Source organism: Coturnix japonica, chromosome 3, assembly GCF_001577835.2.
Source record: "Coturnix japonica isolate 7356 chromosome 3, Coturnix japonica 2.1, whole genome shotgun sequence".
NCBI lineage: Eukaryota > Metazoa > Chordata > Aves > Galliformes > Phasianidae > Coturnix > Coturnix japonica.
In genome coordinates this window covers 100,182,532-100,200,340 of record NC_029518.1, presented here as the reverse complement: position 1 = coordinate 100,200,340, position 17,809 = coordinate 100,182,532, and the positions used below count along the sequence as shown (strand labels likewise).

Here is a 17,809-nt window from a genome sequence, read left to right as displayed (position 1 = left end):
GTGCTGGCACAGCTCCCAGCTCCTGCCCTGCAGCCCACTCCCCTTGTTGGCTGGCAGTGACTCCTTTCCCTCTGGGTTAAGGAGCCACCCAGGGAGTCGTAACCAGGCCTTAGGTCCCTCAGGCAGGTGCCTTTCTTGTGAACTTGTTGGTCTCTGGGGATATGCAATTGCAAGAACAGAAGCTGTGCTGGAGGATTCCACACCAACAGAAAGAACTTGAACTTTAAGGGTTCAGTGTTATCCAGCGTTTGGGATATTGAGTAGATTAATCTGATTTTTAAGAGGGTTCCGTTTCTTATGGCCCCATTTACTTTGATTCAAAAGCACAGAGAGGCTGGGCATGAAGCAAGGACATTAGGAGGAAGGTAACCAGCCATCACAACCCCGCACTGCTGTGAGCTTTCTGCCAGGTGGGGTGGTGATGTTTATCAGCATCTCCCAGATAAACAGCTGAATTGTGCCAGATTCCTTCTGCTTTACAAAGACAACAAACTGCACCCTTCCTCTGTGCTGTTACCAGTCAGGGTTGCCCCATTTCACAGGGCTGTGAGCAAACGAGGAAGTCTCTGTTAGAAGGTGGGAATTCCAGCCATTGCTGGAAGCACAGCAAACAAGTGTAGGCAGTTAGGTATAGGTATAGAGGTATGAACCATACCTCTCTTTCAAGTAATGCCGTTGAAAGCCTGCTGAAGTCCTCCCCTGCTGAGAGCCACACTGCCTTGCCCCATTGCTCTTTTGACATGGTTGTCTCACACCCAGAGCCCTGAGGGGGCAGGAATGCTGTCCTGTGAGCCATGCAAGTGATGCATTTTTCCATCACTTGATGGAACCAACAGCTTCTATTGCAGTTCCACCAAGTTCCACTGTAAGCCCTATAATAGCACAACAGTGAAGCCCCCTGGCCTGCCCTCAACCTTCCCATGTCCCTGCTGTGCCTCTGCTCCCAGCTGTCTCCCATATCCCCATAGTGCCCTGTGAGGCCCTCCCTCCTCTCATAATGCTGGCTTCCATCCCACCACCTTCTGCCCAGAGCAGCTTGGCTGTTGGCCTGACAATGGGCTTCCCCATCCCCTTGGCCAGGCCCTGGAGCTCCTGGTGTTTGAATAGCCGGCAGTCTTTTCCAGCTGCTGAGCAGCCAAGCTAAACATACCTGTCCTTTGGGTCACCCTCTGGGTCTGCTCTTCAGCCTCTGACATTCAGGAAGCACGGAGGTATTTATTACCGCTGAGATGGTGAGAAATGACAACAGCTCTGTCTGTGTGATAAGCCCAAAAGGCACGAAGGAAGGAATTAACAAACATTAAAGCACCTTAAAACACCTATTTTTTTAACTAACATAAAAACACATCTCTCGGATGACTTGGCCTCTCCCAGTACAAAAGGCGTTGGCAGGGTTTGGTGACCTTATCTGGCCAGGAGAGCTCTGAGGCAGCACTGCCTTCTTTTCAGCAGCAGTGGGGAGAGAGCTTGTTGTCCCAGAGCCACACTTAGCACAGAAGGGCTGGATTAAATAAAATAGGGCTGGATCCTAAATCAGTGGGTCAGGGGGCACACATCACGGAATCACAGATCCCAGAATCACAGAACGGTTGGGTTGGAACGGACCTCAAGGATCATGGAGCTCCAACCCCCACCACAGGCTCCCCTGGAGGGGTCTGGTCACACTGTCTCATGGCCACAGGAGTCTGCAGGTGCCTGGGAAGCGGCTGTATGACCACAATGCTCTTACCCAGTAGCCTGCACGATCATGAGCACGTTCTGACAGGGTCAAAGGGCTGATTTTCACTGGAAAATGTATGCAAATCTATGAACTAAGTATAGGTGTAACCCACTGAAATGTGCTTCTGTCAGCACATGTTACATGTACATCAGTGCAGCCTGAGCAGCCCATATGCTTCCAGCTTGGAGACTCTCACAGATAGCAGATGCCTTTCTCTTCTCTGTGAGATATTCAGCACAGAGGACCAGCCCCTCCGAGGTGCTGCACCTGAAGATCATGTGTGACATCATGTGTTGTGGCTTTGGCTGGGATGGGGTTAGCTTTCATCCCAGCAGCTGGCGTGGTGCTGTGCTTTGGATTTAGGATGAGATCAGTGTTGGTAACAGAGCAATGTTTGAGCTGTTGCTGAGCAGTGCTGCACAGAGCCTTGGACCTTTCAGCTTCTTGTACTGCCCTGCCAACTGAGACTCGGGTCACACATTGCTGGGGGAGCAGAGGCAGGACAGGGGCTCCAAGCGGCAGAAGGGATATTCCGTGCCATATGGCATCGTGTGCAACAGTGCAACCATGGGAAAGAAGGAGGAGTTGGGGACAATTGGGGTCATGGAATTTGTCTTTCCAAATGACCGCGAGGTGAGATGAGCCCTGCTTTCCTGGAAATGGCCTGCCATGGGGGAGGAGGGAATTAATTGTTTGTTTGCCTTGCTTGTGTGCACAGCTTGTGCTTTGCCTGCTAAACAGCCTTTATCTCCAGTCACAGGTTCTCACTCTTTTATCTTCCCAATTCTCTGCTCATTTGTTTTTATCACTGCCACACCAGGTGAGGTGTTACCATCCTTTCTGTCTCGTCCCATCTGTGTACCTTCACCTACTGCCTGTCCTCCATTGTGGAGCAGAGCTGTTGGTCTGTGTGCCATCAGTGTGAAGGTATCTTCCCAACTGGGTGGTGACGCACTGGCACAGGTTGCCCAAGGAGGCTGTGGATGCCCCATCCCTGCAGGCATTCAAGGCCAGGCTGGATGTGGCTCTGGGCAGCCTGGGCTGCTGGTTGGTGACCCTGCACACAGCAGGGGGTTGGAGCTGGGTGAGCACTGTGGGCCTTTGTGACACAGGCTGTGCTGTGATTCTATGCACAATGTCCTGCTTTGCACAGAGCCCCACAACGTGCAGGGTGCATCACTGCAGAGCTCTGCACCCCCACAGCCCTCAGGTGGCCGTCCCTATTTGATATTGTACCATTCAAAGACATTTCCTTCGTCGACCATTGTCAGAAGAAAGGGTGGGAAAGCAGGCTATTTTCTGGAACCGTGTGTTTTAAACCGGGTCCTGCTAACCCAAAGGAAGTCGTCTGAAGTTTCAGAAAGAGATGTCTGGGTTGTGCTTTCTGGACAGGGACTCAAAGGTCCCTGAAGGAATTACAACATTTTCTGCTAAGGGAAATCCAACAATCACACAAACACAAAGGCCACCAGTTCCAGGCGTTTTCCACTTCCTCTATTGGTTTCCACAAGTGCTCAATGAGTTCTCCATCATCCCGCACCAGTTCCTTGTTTGGCCCACATCTCTGCGCTGGGACTTCCCATGGGCTGCTAGGCCCTTCTTTGCCTATTGTCAATGCTGCTTTTAGCACATGAGCCTTTATATAACCCCAGACAAAACATGTTGGGGAAGACAACGTTCCACCAAAGCACTCATACTCCTAATGTAATAGTTAAAGAGCTCCAGCAGAGGTGAGGCTGTAAGTAGGTCTTACATTAAGTATGCCGAATAGTGTTCCTCTGTACTGAGCCCAGTAATGATGAAAACTGAAGCACCTTGTGCAAAAGGCAGCCTGCTATGGACACAGCCATGCCAAGTATTAATGAATCTCATGGTAGTTTACACAAACAGCTGGTTGATGGGGTTATTAAAATGAATCATAGAATCATAGAATCACAAGGTTGGAAAGGACCTATAAGATCATCTAGTCCAACCGTCCTCCCTTTACCATGCCTACAGGAAACCCCTAAACCATATCTCCTAGCTCCCTATCCAGACATGATGAGGATCTTTGCTTTTGAATTAAATCTGTCCAGTTCCAGTTGTTCACATTTGTTTGTTTGGTGCTTTTCTCTAGAAGATTACATACACACCTCACACTTTGCACCTCCCCGACATGAGGGTTGCATGGCAGTGCTGTACGATCGCTCTGCTATGAGGAAGCAACTCACGCAAGTGTGATTAATTAGCCTAAAAAAGATGGTAGAAATTCAAGTCATTTAAACCTCAGGGAAACCTGTAGTGTTGAGCAAGACAGAAACACACAGGGCTGAGCTATGGCAGCGTACATCTGCAGTGCTCCAAACACCTGAATTAATTCTTCTGTCACTAAAATGTGTTCCTGTTGTGTCAAAAAAATGTAACCTTTGGGAACCTTCCCCATCTGGATAAATAAGGGCTGCAGGGAGGCAGGGCTGAGCACATCAGTCCTTTCAGCATGGAACTGCGCAGCTTCAGCTCTGCTGCTCCTTCTAAATACACTGCTCCAGCCAGATGTATAATGAGACATTTCATTACTTCCTTCCTTCGCAGCAGATTAGAGCAAAGTGAGTCGGGATGTGCTGTCCCCACTGTGAGCAGAGGTTAAATGTTTGTTCTCTGCCAGACTCAGGGCAACTGGGACTTCCCTTTGCTGCCCCATGCATTGCAGCTCACCCCATGGCCGTGCCAGCCTCAGTATGGCTGGAGATGAGTTTGCACTTGGGCAGATCAGATTGTTGCTGGATGCTGCTGCTGCTGAGCCATGCTGCTGGCTCTTATCTTGCAGTCCAAAGAGCCATTCCATTTTGCATAATACAGCCAGACACTGATCATAGGAAGCTTCACCCCTCTTCAGTGGAAACATCAACAATGCAGATACCTGTTTCTGAGATAGATTTTGGACTCCCATTAGTCAGTAGAGAACATAAGCATCAGTTCTGAACCAATTCAAATACTTTATTCTGAGCAGTTTTAGATATTTATCCAACGCTTTGGCAGCACACCCATCTCCCTGCAGCTCCCGCACATGACAGCACAGCCTGCCCAGCTCTTCTTGTGCATCTCAGTGCTGAACAGGAGCATTTCTGACACCTTGGGGCTGAGAAAACTCTTCCACCCACCACAGAAAACCAGGATGCAGAGGGGAATAAACCTCACCAAAATGAGGCTGAGCTATAAATATTCCAAAGAGATTTCCATATACTTTTTAACTCAGGGGCTCTATTTTAAAGAAATAACCACTCCATCGTTCTAGTCAATGTATCCCAGTTGTGTTATTTCCTGAATGTCCCAACCATTGTATTTCACTCATCCCAACCAGCAGGAGCTGCATGGGATCAGAACTTTCAGCTCCAGACAGACAAAAGGAAATCAAACTGGAAAGTCCACTGAAAATGATTGGTCTTACATAGTAAAGGGATATGGAGCAGACTTGTTAATGGAAAGCCAAGTGTCCATTGCAATGGAAAGCTAAATAAAGGCAGGGTAACAGCCCATGCTCCTTGGCACCTCACAGGGGATGCCCTGTGCCATCCAACAGGTTGATGCTGGGCCACACTCATGCAGTCAATATAATCACAGAATGGCTTGGGCTGGAAGGGAACTCCAGTTCCACTCCCTGCCATGGGCTGGGCTGTGAGCCACAGAATCAAGCAATAGATCTTGCAAGAATATCAGAGCTGAGCACAGGGAGGAGAGACAGAAGCAAAGTGTCAGCGGTAACCAAAGAAGTTCCCCTATTAAAAACAGCCTTTTTTCTTTTGATGACCCCCAAGGTGCTCTCCTCATCTCACAGTTACACTCTGAGGCAGCTCTGTGAGTCCCCCCACCCAAATGTCCCTTCCGCCCGCTGTCCCCACAGCAGGAAATCACTCACAAAATATTTCCCAGGTTCCTTCCTGGCCAGGGGTCATCTCCGTGGTCCGGAGCAGCGGGAATCGCTCTGTTCCCTGACACAACAACGGAGAAGGAAAACCTGCCCTGCCCACAGAGCACGGTGCTTCCAGCCCTCTGTTTTTCAGCTGCAACCCCACCCCAACTGCAGAAGGTTCCCACTGACTGCAGGAAAGGGAGGTCACAGCAATCCGTGGATGCACACAGAGGTTCTCACTGCCACTCACGGACAGCGTGATTCACTCCAGAAAGAAAAGCAAAAGGAAAAGAAGGAACCCTCAGTGTGACAACCAACAGCACAGCACGCATAAGGTGTGTCCTGAGCCTTGGGGAAACAGCAGGCAGGGAGCAGGGCAGTGGGCAGCACTGCATGGCAGCAACTCGGGGAGAGCGCACGGCCAGCGCCTGGCTGCAGGTATGGCCGATGGGACGGAATGCATCGTGCTCCTGTTGTGCTTTAACCACCCGGGGATGGTGTCTGAGGGATGCACAGGGCTGGTCTGGCCATGCAGAGCCCTGGGGATGCTGCGGGCACTGCAGAGTGGCAGCCACTGCACTCCCATTTCATGGCGATGCGGTGGTACAGACTGTGCCGGTGCAGTGCGGCCATCTGCCAGCATGGGTGGTGGCATTTAACGGGGGCTGTGATCAGTCTGGGTGAACTCGGTGTGTGTGGTAATGCACTGCTAACCTGCTCTGTGTTACTGTGACATAAGGCTCACTATGGGGCTTCGGAAAAGATCAGACTCTGGGCAGCCTGGTCTGGTGGTTGGTGACACTGCACAGAGCAGGGATTGATACTGGATGAGCACTGTGGTCCCTTTCAACCCAAGCTGTTCTATGGTTCTTATGATTCTATGAAATGATTCTGTGGTAAATATATCGACTGCATTAAGGGATCTTTTGGTCTGTTTGGTGCTGGCTCAGGGCTGTGGCAGGACTCTCAGTGCAGGCAGCTGGCACAGTGTCTCTGCCAGCCCTACAACACGGTGCACTTGTTTCCTTTACCATCAGCCTCCAGCATCCCCTGCAGCTGGGATGATGCAGGCAGAGGAGAGGGACTTGGAGCACCCAGAGCCACAGGCTGGGAATGCTGCATGCTGCATTGTGTTTATTTTGTTTCTGTTCTGTTCTACCTGTGTTTTGAGCTGCTTAAACTAAATCCATTTCCACGGTGGCACGCTGGAATGCTGAAGTGCTGTTCCCAGCGCTCGGTCAGGGGACACAGGGATGTTCCTACTTCTTTCTCCCACTGTTTATGAGGATGGACGGTGATAGGACAAGGGGGAATAGTATTAAACTGAGATGGGAGGTTAGGTTGGATCTTAGGATGAAGTTTCTCACCCAGAGGGTGGTGATGCACTAGAACAGCTTTGCCTACCAGCTCCATGAGGACTGGGATTCTCTGCAAAGGTGGCTGCAATGGGAGCTCCTGCAGCCGTGGGTCACAGTCCCCACCAGCAGGAACGTACTGCTCTCCAATGTGCACGAGGACCTGGCAGGTTTGGTGGATGAGGGTGTGGTGTGAATGCTGCAGCTCTCACCACCAGTGACAGCTTTCTGGGAAGCAGTGAGATTGTGGGATGCAAGGGAAGAGCAAGGGGAAGGATGCTGGAAGCTTGGAGCCCGAGCCAGCCCCCATTTCTGCCTGCTCCATCCCTTGCTGTTGCAGCAGGACTTCTGTGTTTCACAGTGCTCAGATCCTACTCTCATGCAGGAAATTCATTACTTCTGTCACTCAACCTGTCTCATAACATCTGGCAAAATCGGGTAATAAAATCTCCCACAGGCAGTGCTGGGGACAGCCCTGGTGGGTGCACAGCAGCGATGGCAGAGCTCGGCCTGCCAGACCTGGACAGCGCTGCGCAGTGGCAACGCATGGATTCCAGCTTCAACAAACAAACAAACAGGGAATGTGCGTAGGCTGGAGGAAGATATCTTTGTCCCCATCTCCTTGACTATTTTTGTTGTTTTTAACACCTCTTAGACAGCCTTGATAAAGCACTTTTCCAAAGTCTGAATTGGAGACGTGGGAAATTCCTCCAGCTAGGCAGAGCTTCCTCATATTGTTAGCAGACAAAAGGCAGTGCGGCCTTTTCTGGAGTTCCTTTCTTTAACCCATTCATCTTGATCAAGGAATTGCTGCTCCCAGCAGAAGGAACGAGGCAAGCATGGAGGTGAATGGCATCGTCTGTGAGAACAGTGTTATCTTGGGGCTGTACAAATGGCAACTGCAATGATGTGCTGCTGGATTTAACCTCAGCAGGTTTAACCTCAGCCTCATGCAAGAACCATGGCTTTTGAACACAAGATGGGATGAGTTTATGGCAAAACCCAACTCCTGCAAGAAACGCAACTGCAGGCTTGCTGGAAATCATCACTCAGGACTGTTGTCTCCAGCTGCCATTCATGGGCTGATCCATGTTGATGTGTGATTATACAGTTTGTTTCTCAAATGGTTTTGCATATTGCCCTGTATGTGCAGCTGCCACCCTCACACCACCTGACCCAGCACCTGCAGCAGTGCAGCAGGCTGTCCCCTTCTCTGTGCCCTGCAGCCTCCTGTCCATGGGCTGGGAAAAGAGAAGTGGGGAGCCCAGGGTCCTGCAGTGGGCTGGGGGTGTTGCCCACTGGGGGTGTTGCAGTGGGAAAGGGGGTGAGATGGAAGACTCAAGGTGTGCAGGAGCAGGGAACATGCTTAAGGTCTTCCCAGAGATGATTTGCAATGGCCTGTTGCTCTCCTACGGAGGAATGATCCACTCTGCACACTTGGCTGGGAAGAGCAGTTCCTGCACTATCCCACTGCAGCAGGCTGTCCATAGTTACTGTGCCATGTTTGCATGTTACAATGCTACATCAGGGGAATTACTTAAGTAATTTTAAGTAATTTTTTACTTCATCTGCAGCCCATTCTGAGAGCTTCTCTGCTTACAGTTGTGGCTTTCAATGGCCCTCCCATTTTATAACACAGATCTCATCACCTTAATGCATGATGTCTGCACTCAGCATGTAACCGTTCCAAACTTCAGTCCAGAGAAAGCCAAACAGGATGGGTGTAAAGAGCCTGGCTGGGAAGGACTTAATTTTCATCATCACAGCCCAAAAGGGGCAGTGGTTTAGATCTGTTGCTAAAACAGCATTGAGGGCACACCGGTGTTTTGTTTATTGCCAACAGTGCTGCACAGCATCAAGGCTTTTTCTATTTCCTGCTCTGTCTTGGTAGTAGTGAGTAGGCTGTGGGTTGGGAGGGGATGGAGCTGGGAATGCTGAGGCTGAGGCTGCTGTGAGCAGCACAGCTGGATGGATTCCCCATGTAAATCTTGATATGAAACATTCATTTCCAAATGACTTCCCCGATAGCATAACAGGGCTGTGATCTACTGTGCAATTTACCGTTCTCAGAAATTCTTAGAGAAAGGCAGAGCTTCCCTTCATTGTTCACATACAGAGGAAAAGCTCTGCTCCAAGACCACAGGCTTGGCCCTCAAAAGCCATCTGGTCAAATGTGTAAAAGCCATCTTCATTCCAAAGCCACCCTACGTGCCTTGTGACAGGCTATTCCCAGCACAGCCCTTGCTCCCCAAATGGTTTTGCTCTTCCTTCTGGAGGGAGAAAACATTTGAAGTCCATCATTCTCTGAAGCCTGGCTTGACTGTCCGGGGCTGCAACAGTGCAGAGCCTGCAATTCCCCTGGCCCCTCTGGATGTGGCATGGGAATGGTGGGTGACCTTCCCCTCCTTCCTCTCTACGTCTGTCTTATTTCAAGCGTATGGTGTGAGAAGACTGATTGCCACCCATAACTCTGCTCCTCCATTCATAAGATGTTCTGTGCTGTTAATGAACATCTGCCTCAAAAGTGACCTGCTCCCTGCCCTGCTTCCAGCCGACCCTGCAAGAGCAGCTGCAGCACTGCAGCAGGAGATGTGTGCTTCATCATCCTTAGGAAAAAGAGGCAGAGTAAGACCTCAGCAGCTCACCTGACCGACCCTGTGTTTGTTTCAGCTCCTTCATGACACCTCCTCGGGCTGAGAAACACCACCTACCCCCCTAAACTGGCCATCAGGTGCAACAGTGTTCTCCTGCACCACCAGAGCCCAGTGTGTACAGGGAAGTCAATGTCCCTCTCTACTCAGCCTTTGTGAGGCCCCATCTGCAGTGCAGTGCCCAGGTGTGGGGCCTCCAGTTCATGAAAGATATAACAGCAGGACAAGGGGAAATGGTTTGGAGTTGAAGGAGGGAAGATTGAGGTTGGATGTCAGGGGGAAGTTCTTTACTGTGAGAGTGGTGAGGTGCTGGAACAGCTGCCCAGAGAGGCTGTGGATGCCCCGTCCATCCCTGGAGCTGTTCAAGGCCAGGTTGGATGGGGCCCTGGGCAGCCTGGGCTGGTATCAATGTGGAGGTTGGTGGCCCTGCCTGTGGTGGGGGGTTGGAGCTTCATGATCCTTGGGATCCAACCTGGGCCATTCTGTTATTGTGTTTGCACCACGGGGTACATGGATGCCGATTTGAGCACAAAGTACAGTGATATTTGGAGCCAGTCCAAGCATCTGTCCAAAGTCCAATGTTCTTGGAAGTCTCTGGAGTGTTGGTAAATGAATGAGTCCCGTCTGTGCTGCCTGGAGAGCTGTGGTGTCCATGGCGGCAGTGCCTGAAGCCACGGATTGTGGGGGGTTCCCTGCCCACGTGGTTGGGACTGGTGGGCATGAGGTGCCCTCCAACCCACACTGTTCTATGGTTTTGTTGGTGACATTTGGTCTTGATCTCAAGCCTAATGCCTACAATGCAGGTGGCATGTGGCGTGCTGCCTGTGTTCAGGTTGCTGGTAGCACGGGGCAGCTGTGCAGGACACAGTGCTGCACAGAGCTGGGTTTGCAGATCCAGAGCACAAACACCTGCACAGCTGCACCGCCGCCTCCCACGGGCTGCCCTGCAGCAGCAGGAAAAAATTGAGAGGTTAATAAAACACAACGAGCAGGAAACGTGCGGTCATCAGACTTTCTAGTACTTCAGAGCTTCCATATCTCTATAGAAGCAGCCTGTGGCTGGCCTGACCCAGGGATCTAATCCAAAACTCACTGCAGTGCATGGAAATTCCACTCTGACAGGTGTTGTTAGACCTCACAGTTTAGTGTATAAATACAGGAGTGAGCACATGGAGATTCCCACCTTCCCCGTCCCACACACAGCTGCCCTACACATTGCTTTGTTAACATGGGCTGTGCTGTGGGAAGGACCAGCCCAACAACTGCTGCTGCTCCAGAACGGATGAGGAGGGGAAGGGGACATCTGTGGCTCCATCCCTTCTCTCAGCACAGCACCAGGGATGGGTGAATGCCCCTGACCTGCACCTCTCCAAACAAGGCGCATGAAGGCACCTGAACAGCACAGAGCTGCTCTCCTACTGTCACATTTTCTTTGGTTTCTCAGTCTTTCTGTCATTTATGACACTCCAACACAAAGCTGTAATGGGAGCTGAGCAGCACATACGCAGCGGGGAGAAAATGTGCCAGGAAGAAGGCAAGAATAGGGAAGGACCATCTTTTCCCAGGGAAGGGATGGCTTCAGTGCCTTCCCACCCTGGGCTGGGTTGTGGCTATTTTCAGCCTGCCAGACCAAACATCACGTGGCACATGGAGCAATGAGCCGTCTGCTTGGGACAGCCACGGCATCTGTTTGTGCACAACCACCGTGCCAAAAATCAAAACCTCCACTGCCAAATCCTGAACCTCTGCCTGAGCCCCACACCTCCCTTCACTTAACCAGCCACCTCCCCTGCACCCCTGCTGGGCACAGAGCTGGGGTAGCACAGCTCCTTCGGCATCACAGCGTGTCCCACCACCTGTTTATTGCCCGTCTGGGCCCTTATCACTCCGCAGTTCAGCGTGGAGTCCTTGATTAATCTGTGTTTATTTCAGTTTTGTTCTCATTCTGATGTGTTATCTAAGGTCAGCGCAACTTCCCCCGCCCCCTCTTCCCTTTCAGCCAGCTCTCCCATGAAATATTGTTGTGCCTGGGTGTGTGTTTCTTAAAGTCATTGTGTGTTTCATGTCTGAAACAAACACTGTCCGACCATCCAACTTATTACGCACTCCCAAAGGTCATGTTTGAAGCACAGAAGGGAAAGCTCTTGTTGTGACTGTGGAAGAACAAAGCAAACAGGCAGGGAGGGCAGGGGATTTAGCCCCAGAGACCAAGGCTGAAATCGAGCACTCAGTGGCTGTCTGACCAGGGTAAGCCACGGCCTGGCTGCTCTCTTCCCATCTCCTGCTCTGTAGCAGCTCCTGGTTCCTTTCTCCATGTGCCCTTCACCCCCACACCTCTCCCATCATCATAAAGCATTCATACAAAGTGCCTAAAGAGAGGAAGAGCTGTTTAAACTGCAGGAAAATGCTTTTGCAGGGACAGTGCAGCATGATTAAGTTCCAAATGTATAGCACACTTGGAAATATGAGGTACATCAAGTACTAAAGATGTGGTATGACCACAGTGCTGGAATAACACAGGAGCCCATCAAGAGTAAAATTCTTTAGTCATCGAGAATAAAATATCTCTACCATGGGTGGTTGCATGAGGATGCTCTGTGTAGAAATGCTTGCTTCAGCTTGCACTCAGAACCCCTCTCCAAATAAGCTGCTCCAACACCTTCTGGTTCTTGGTACGCATGGATGAGCTCTCTCCAAGACTGCTAGTGGAACAGTGCCACTCTCTCATCATCTCGTGGCATGACAGATGCTCCGGCCCCTAAACATCTTTGTATGGCCACGTTTCTCTACAAAGCAGATGTGCTACCAGGTGTGAGAGAGAAATGGGCACCTGGGAGCCAGGCAGAAGGTGGATAAGCAACCTGCCAGATGAATAGGCCTAAACTCAGGAACCCAAGCAATGAGCCATGGGACTGTTGGTGTCAATAGGAGCACTCTAGCCACCAAACCTGAGATAAAACCCTGCTGCAAGAGCAACACGCCATGCCAAGGATACAGTGTTTCTGTCCTAGGTGGTATCAAGGGCTCTTTGAACCATGCACAGTGGTAAGACCACAGAAGCCATGGTCTGCATGGGCATTAACACCCTGCTTAAAGTTTGAGGTAACTGCTCCAAAGAAAGGTCAGCTCTCAGCAAACCTTTCCTTTCCCAACATGGGGCAGTGGCTGTTGGAGGATGCCATTTTCCACCCACTCAGCTGGTGATTTCTGTGCTACCCGCTATGCAGTGGAATGGGTCCTATCGCAGTTATCTTGCTTTGCAAACACAAGTCTTGCCAAGTTTTCCTCTTCTTGCAGGAAGCCCTGCTTGGTCATGGCATGGATTGGACCTGTTCTGCTGATAGATGGGACCAAATTAACTTTCATTTTCCATGCAGACTCTCCGAGCATAAAGAGGTTGTGACTAATAGGAAGGCTTACAGAGGAACAAAGGAATTTAACGTTACAGGTCAAGGAGGATAAAGTTATGTTTCACAAACAAGGGTGACCAGTGTGACATAATGTAAAAAGGGTGTGAGTCAGAGCACTTCTCTGGAAGCACAGCCTGAGGAAACCCTGGACAGGGGTGTATGTGTGGTTCAGCACCTCTGAACCACTGAACAAACTCCCTCAGATGAATGTCTTAGATGCCTTTTCCCCCAGAGGGTGGTGACGCACTGGAACAGGTTGCCCAAGGAGGCTGTGGATGCCCCATCCCTGCAGGCATTCAAGGCCAGGCTGGATGTGGCTCTGGGCAGCCTGGGCTGCTGGTTGGTGACCCTGCACACAGCAGGGGGTTGGAGCTGATGAGCACTGTGGGCCTTTGTGACACAGGCCGTGCTGTGATTCTTTGACTATGATTCATTTCTACAAAATCTCATGGTTTTAGTCAAGCTAACCTGACTGCTAAACAAGCTGACCATATCACTCATACGCTGTTGAATCTTCAGAGACTTTCCTCAGTGCTTTCCTTTCTTAGAGTGGTTTCTGCAGTCTGCTTGCATTCTGTCTCTCACCATTGCTCCCTGCTGGCTGTTAATCTGGAAGTGAGAGAAATGCTTTGTCAGCAAAACTCAGGAAGTGCATATTCATACCAAGCCACAATTCTAAACATACCCATCAGCTCCCTTTCTCTGCTCTCTCGTCACTCAGGATGGGTCAGCACCTGCTAGAGGGGTTTGTGAACATTCTGCACCACCTGTTACTCTTAGTTTAGATATTCATGATCTGAAAGATGTTGTTTTTCTGGGTTGTGATTCCAGGCACCATGCGATATTCTGGCATGTCAGCACTGTTACGTTCCATGTTATTCACTTGTTGGCATCAGTGCCATTAGTGGAGCTGCATATTAAAGCTTGGATTACATGTACTTTTTTAGCAGGGGATATCATTTTCACTGTTTCCCTCGTTAACAAGGGGCAACAAACACACAGACATCTCCAGCTGAGCCTGTGATGTAACTGTGCTGTCTCCAGAAGGTTCTTCCTCTCTCCATCCTGAGCAGGTGTAGGCGACATGAATGAAAGGAAAAATAAAGGAGATATGGAATAAATGTTCTGGTGGCAGCAAATAGGAAATAATTAGGAATAACTGCAGACCTTGTTTTGTGCTCCATCTGAGCAGCGTGCTGACATAGCCTCAATGCAATGCTTATATAGGGCCTGGGAGTATTTCCCACCACGAGAGACAGCTGAAGATCTTCTTATCCTTCTCTGCTTTCCTTCTAGACTGTACAGCAAAGCTGACAACAACATGCCATCCCCAATTACTGCAGCCCTCCACCTCCTGTATCTACTGGCCACATGCATCCAGATGCCTCCAGCCTCAGGCTTTGAGCCGTTCACCCAACACTCTGTGAGTATCCTAACCCAGAGCCATGGGTTTTAATTTGGGCTCTGCTCATAGAGCCCAGCTGATACAGCCAGAAAGTCTTCAAGGAGGGCAATACAAGATAAAATGGGGGACGTGAAACCAAAAAACATCTGCAGTATGGAGAATGGATAGGGATCCAGGAACTGGGCTCTTTTTTTCCCATCCTTAAAGCCTCACCAGAAGGAATTGTGGAAAACCTGTGGGCTCTCACTTGTGTTATTCTACAAGGGATTTAGTTTGCCATCCCCCTCTGCTCTGCCCTTGTGAGGCCCCATCTGCAGTGCTGTGTCCAGGTCTGGAGACCCAATACAAGAAAGACAGGGAGCTGCTGAAGAGGGTCCAGAGGAGGCCACAAAGATGCTCAGAGCTGTTCAAGGCCAGGTTGGATGGGGCCCTGGGCAGCCTGGGCTGGTGTCAATGTGGAGCTCAGTGGCCCTGCTGGTGGGGGGGGGGGGGTTGGAGCTTTGTGATCCTTGAGGTCCCTTCCAACCCAACCATTCTGTGATCTCACAGCAGATGGTTCCTCTGTGCACACAGATGGCTGAAGGGCTGCCAGCCTATTCACCCCTTCTGTAAACAAAGATTACAGCGGGGCTCAAGAAACTGGCCAAGCTGCAGACTTCCTGCCTACATCTTTGCTTGTTCCCTGGCTTTCCTTTTTAACGTCAGTGCCAGTGAAGCTCAGGGCATGACTGAATAAGCAAGGTGATCTGCAAGGCACCCCGCTGCACCCCGGGTGAACACAGACCACCAAACCTGTGCCACCCCTCCCTGTTAAAGCATGGTGGGGTTTTAGCATTTCCCAGCACATAAGACACAAACATTCTTCTTACAGAGGAGGAGTTTGTTAATGGGAAGGTTTTCTTCACTACTTTTAAAGCTCTGTTTCTTTTTTCACAGAACGTGTCTCTGTTTCTCCCACAGACTGGCAGGGAGGTAGCAGAGGAAAGCTTCCAGGGGCAGAAGCAAAATGGTACGTACACGTATATATGGCAATGGAGCGGGTCTCCAGTAAGGCAGGGGTGAGGTCACTGCTGGGACAGAGCTTTGAGACAGGCAGTCAGAAGGAGGAGGCAGTAAAGAGATAAAGAAGAGAGGTGCAGAACTCTGTGTGGTCACAGGTGGATACATATGAGCAAAGGTCCTATGCAAGATGGAAAGAAAAGATAGAATGAAAACCAAAGCACAAGCTGCTGAGCGGTGTGGGGTCACAGGATAACCTGGCACTGCTTCAGTTCTCCTTGACAACCCATTTGACTTACTGAGTCAAAAGAGAGGAGGGGCGAGATGGCTTTTCTCTGTATATCTTATGCCATTTATATTTGCTTCCTATTGGTCTGAGACCACGGATGTCTGTCTTTGGTCTGGCAGGCAGTGGGTAGAAGCAGTGCAGAGTATCTGCACAGCAGGAAGTAGGAAGTGTTCCTAAACAGAGTGCTGTGCTCTACTGCTGTGACATTGCAACCAAGAGCCCAATGCCACCCAGGAAGCCCCCAGTTTAGGAGTTCCCCTCACACAGCTTTGCAGTCTCACGCCATTTCTCTTGCAGTGCTTATTTTCAACCTTCCACCCCTGGACTATGCCATTGACATTGAAGTGAGCCTTACCAATTCATCCTTCCTGGAGCCAATCAGGGAGTATTTCAGAAGCTTCAGTCTTCAAGTTTCAAGCAATATTTCAGATGGAGAAATGACAGTTTCAAGTATCAATGTTACAACAGGTGGGTTGGTTGGTTAGTTTTGTATTCTGGCTGCTGTTCTTGCTTGCAAGTATTTGATATTTCTCACTCTTACAGAGTGGTCTCTGCTGCCCAGCAAGAGACCCAGCAAAGCCCTGTCACACAAGGCGGTTTGCTACCTCCACCCCACTGCTTCTCTTTACATAACGCTGGCATTAGTAACCCCAAATGCTTTTCCTAAGGAAGGGATGGATTGGAGGAAGCCTGAGTCAAAGAATTTTGCTGCAGTTTAAATAACAAGCAGTTCAAGTTACTTTCAAGTTTCAGGAAGCAGCGACAACAGCCATCAGACTGTTTCCTTCCCTCCCACTTGTGTTTGGAGTGTGAATCACTGCAAGGACCCTGCTCTGACCTGGCAGGCTGCGTGAGATGCAGTCAGCACCAGGCTTACCATTATGGGTAGCAGGCAGGTTTTGTTACCTTACTGTGGTTGTGAAACATCACATCCAAGCAATTAACGCAGCAGAGGGTGTATGAGCACTCCAGGCCTTTACAGGGGCAGGGGAGGAATCTCTGTGCCATCCCAATGGCCCAAGAAGCAGTGAAAGCAGGAGTTCTCAAAACAACGGCAAACAGATCTTATGAAGGCCTTGAGGGTCACATCCAGTGTGTGAAAATCACTTTGTTAATCTGCTGGGACACTGCTCTGACATCGGGATGGGGGGCCAGGGCTGGGCCCAGGGATGCTTAGGGGCCCCTTCCTACTCAGGATGTTGTGTGATTCTCTCATTCTTACCGTGTCTCTCTGTCTGTCCACCACTAGTCTGTGTGTCCAGTGAGAACAAGAGCTGCTGTTCCTGTGAAAGCGGATATGCCTGGCCCAGCACAGGGTGCAGTGACCTGATAAGCTGCCCTTCTTCCAGCTTGGCTCCCAACCAGCCTTGTGGCTACATCAAGGAAAGACCTTTCTGTGGGCCCTACTGTGAGCCTCAGAATGGAGGTAAGGAGAGATCACACCGAGCCTGAGCATTGCACACCTGTGTGCTGCTTCAAAGATGGAGCTCTACCTGCTGCCTCTACAACCCAAGGCAGAGCTCATGAAGGCTTTGAGGAAGCCACTGTGGCTTGTTGCTGTAGTTGTAGCTTTTGATTTATTTTTATGCTTTTCCTTACAGACTCATGTGGTATGGGAAAGCCCACTGTAATGAATATGTCAGTAAGACTTGACACAGCCTTCCACGATGACCTCAGGAATCCTTCTTCAGAACTGTACAAAAAATACAAAGCTGACCTCGATAAAGTGGTAATGGTTTTGTTTTCCATCTATAAAGCTACAAAGCCCTCTTAAAAAGCAGCATTTATCCTGTGTCTCAGCACCTGGTTTGTCACTGTCACTGCCCCACTTTGCAGTGGGGAGCTGCAGAGGCTGCAGCACTTGTAGCTGTGAAGTGGGTCACAGCTTAACTCCACCGTAAGGACAAAATTCCCCTTTGTTTTAACACATGGGAAGACAAGGAAATATTCAGAAATCTTTTGCATCAAAAACATGTAAAAATTCGCATTATTTGTTCCAGTTTCAATCCCCACGAGCGTGTAGAGAATGGAACCACCCATCTAAATGTATTCTGGTGGTCTCAGATACGCTGCATGCTCTCGCTAACAGCG

At 50.1% G+C, this 17,809-nt stretch overlaps 1 protein-coding gene across 4 annotated transcripts in view; it reads left to right on the top strand.

Moving 5' to 3' along the window:
• ADGRF5 (adhesion G protein-coupled receptor F5) overlaps positions 1-17,809 on the top strand; it is a 33,089-nt gene that overhangs the window by 697 nt on the left and 14,583 nt on the right. Inside the window, exons 1-6 of one of the 4 annotated variants that reach the window (XM_015859919.2) lie at positions 5,697-5,944; positions 14,322-14,448; positions 15,391-15,439; positions 16,016-16,186; positions 16,968-17,144; positions 17,320-17,447. In XM_015859919.2, the coding sequence (XP_015715405.1) occupies positions 14,347-14,448; positions 15,391-15,439; positions 16,016-16,186; positions 16,968-17,144; positions 17,320-17,447 (627 nt within the window). In that variant the 5' untranslated portion in view covers positions 5,697-5,944; positions 14,322-14,346. Of the gene's footprint in view, positions 1-5,696; positions 6,048-14,321; positions 14,449-15,366; positions 15,440-16,015; positions 16,187-16,967; positions 17,145-17,319; positions 17,448-17,809 lie in introns of those variants that run through there. The other 3 variants (XM_015859917.2, XM_015859918.2, XM_032443613.1) reach the window with 3 other exon arrangements.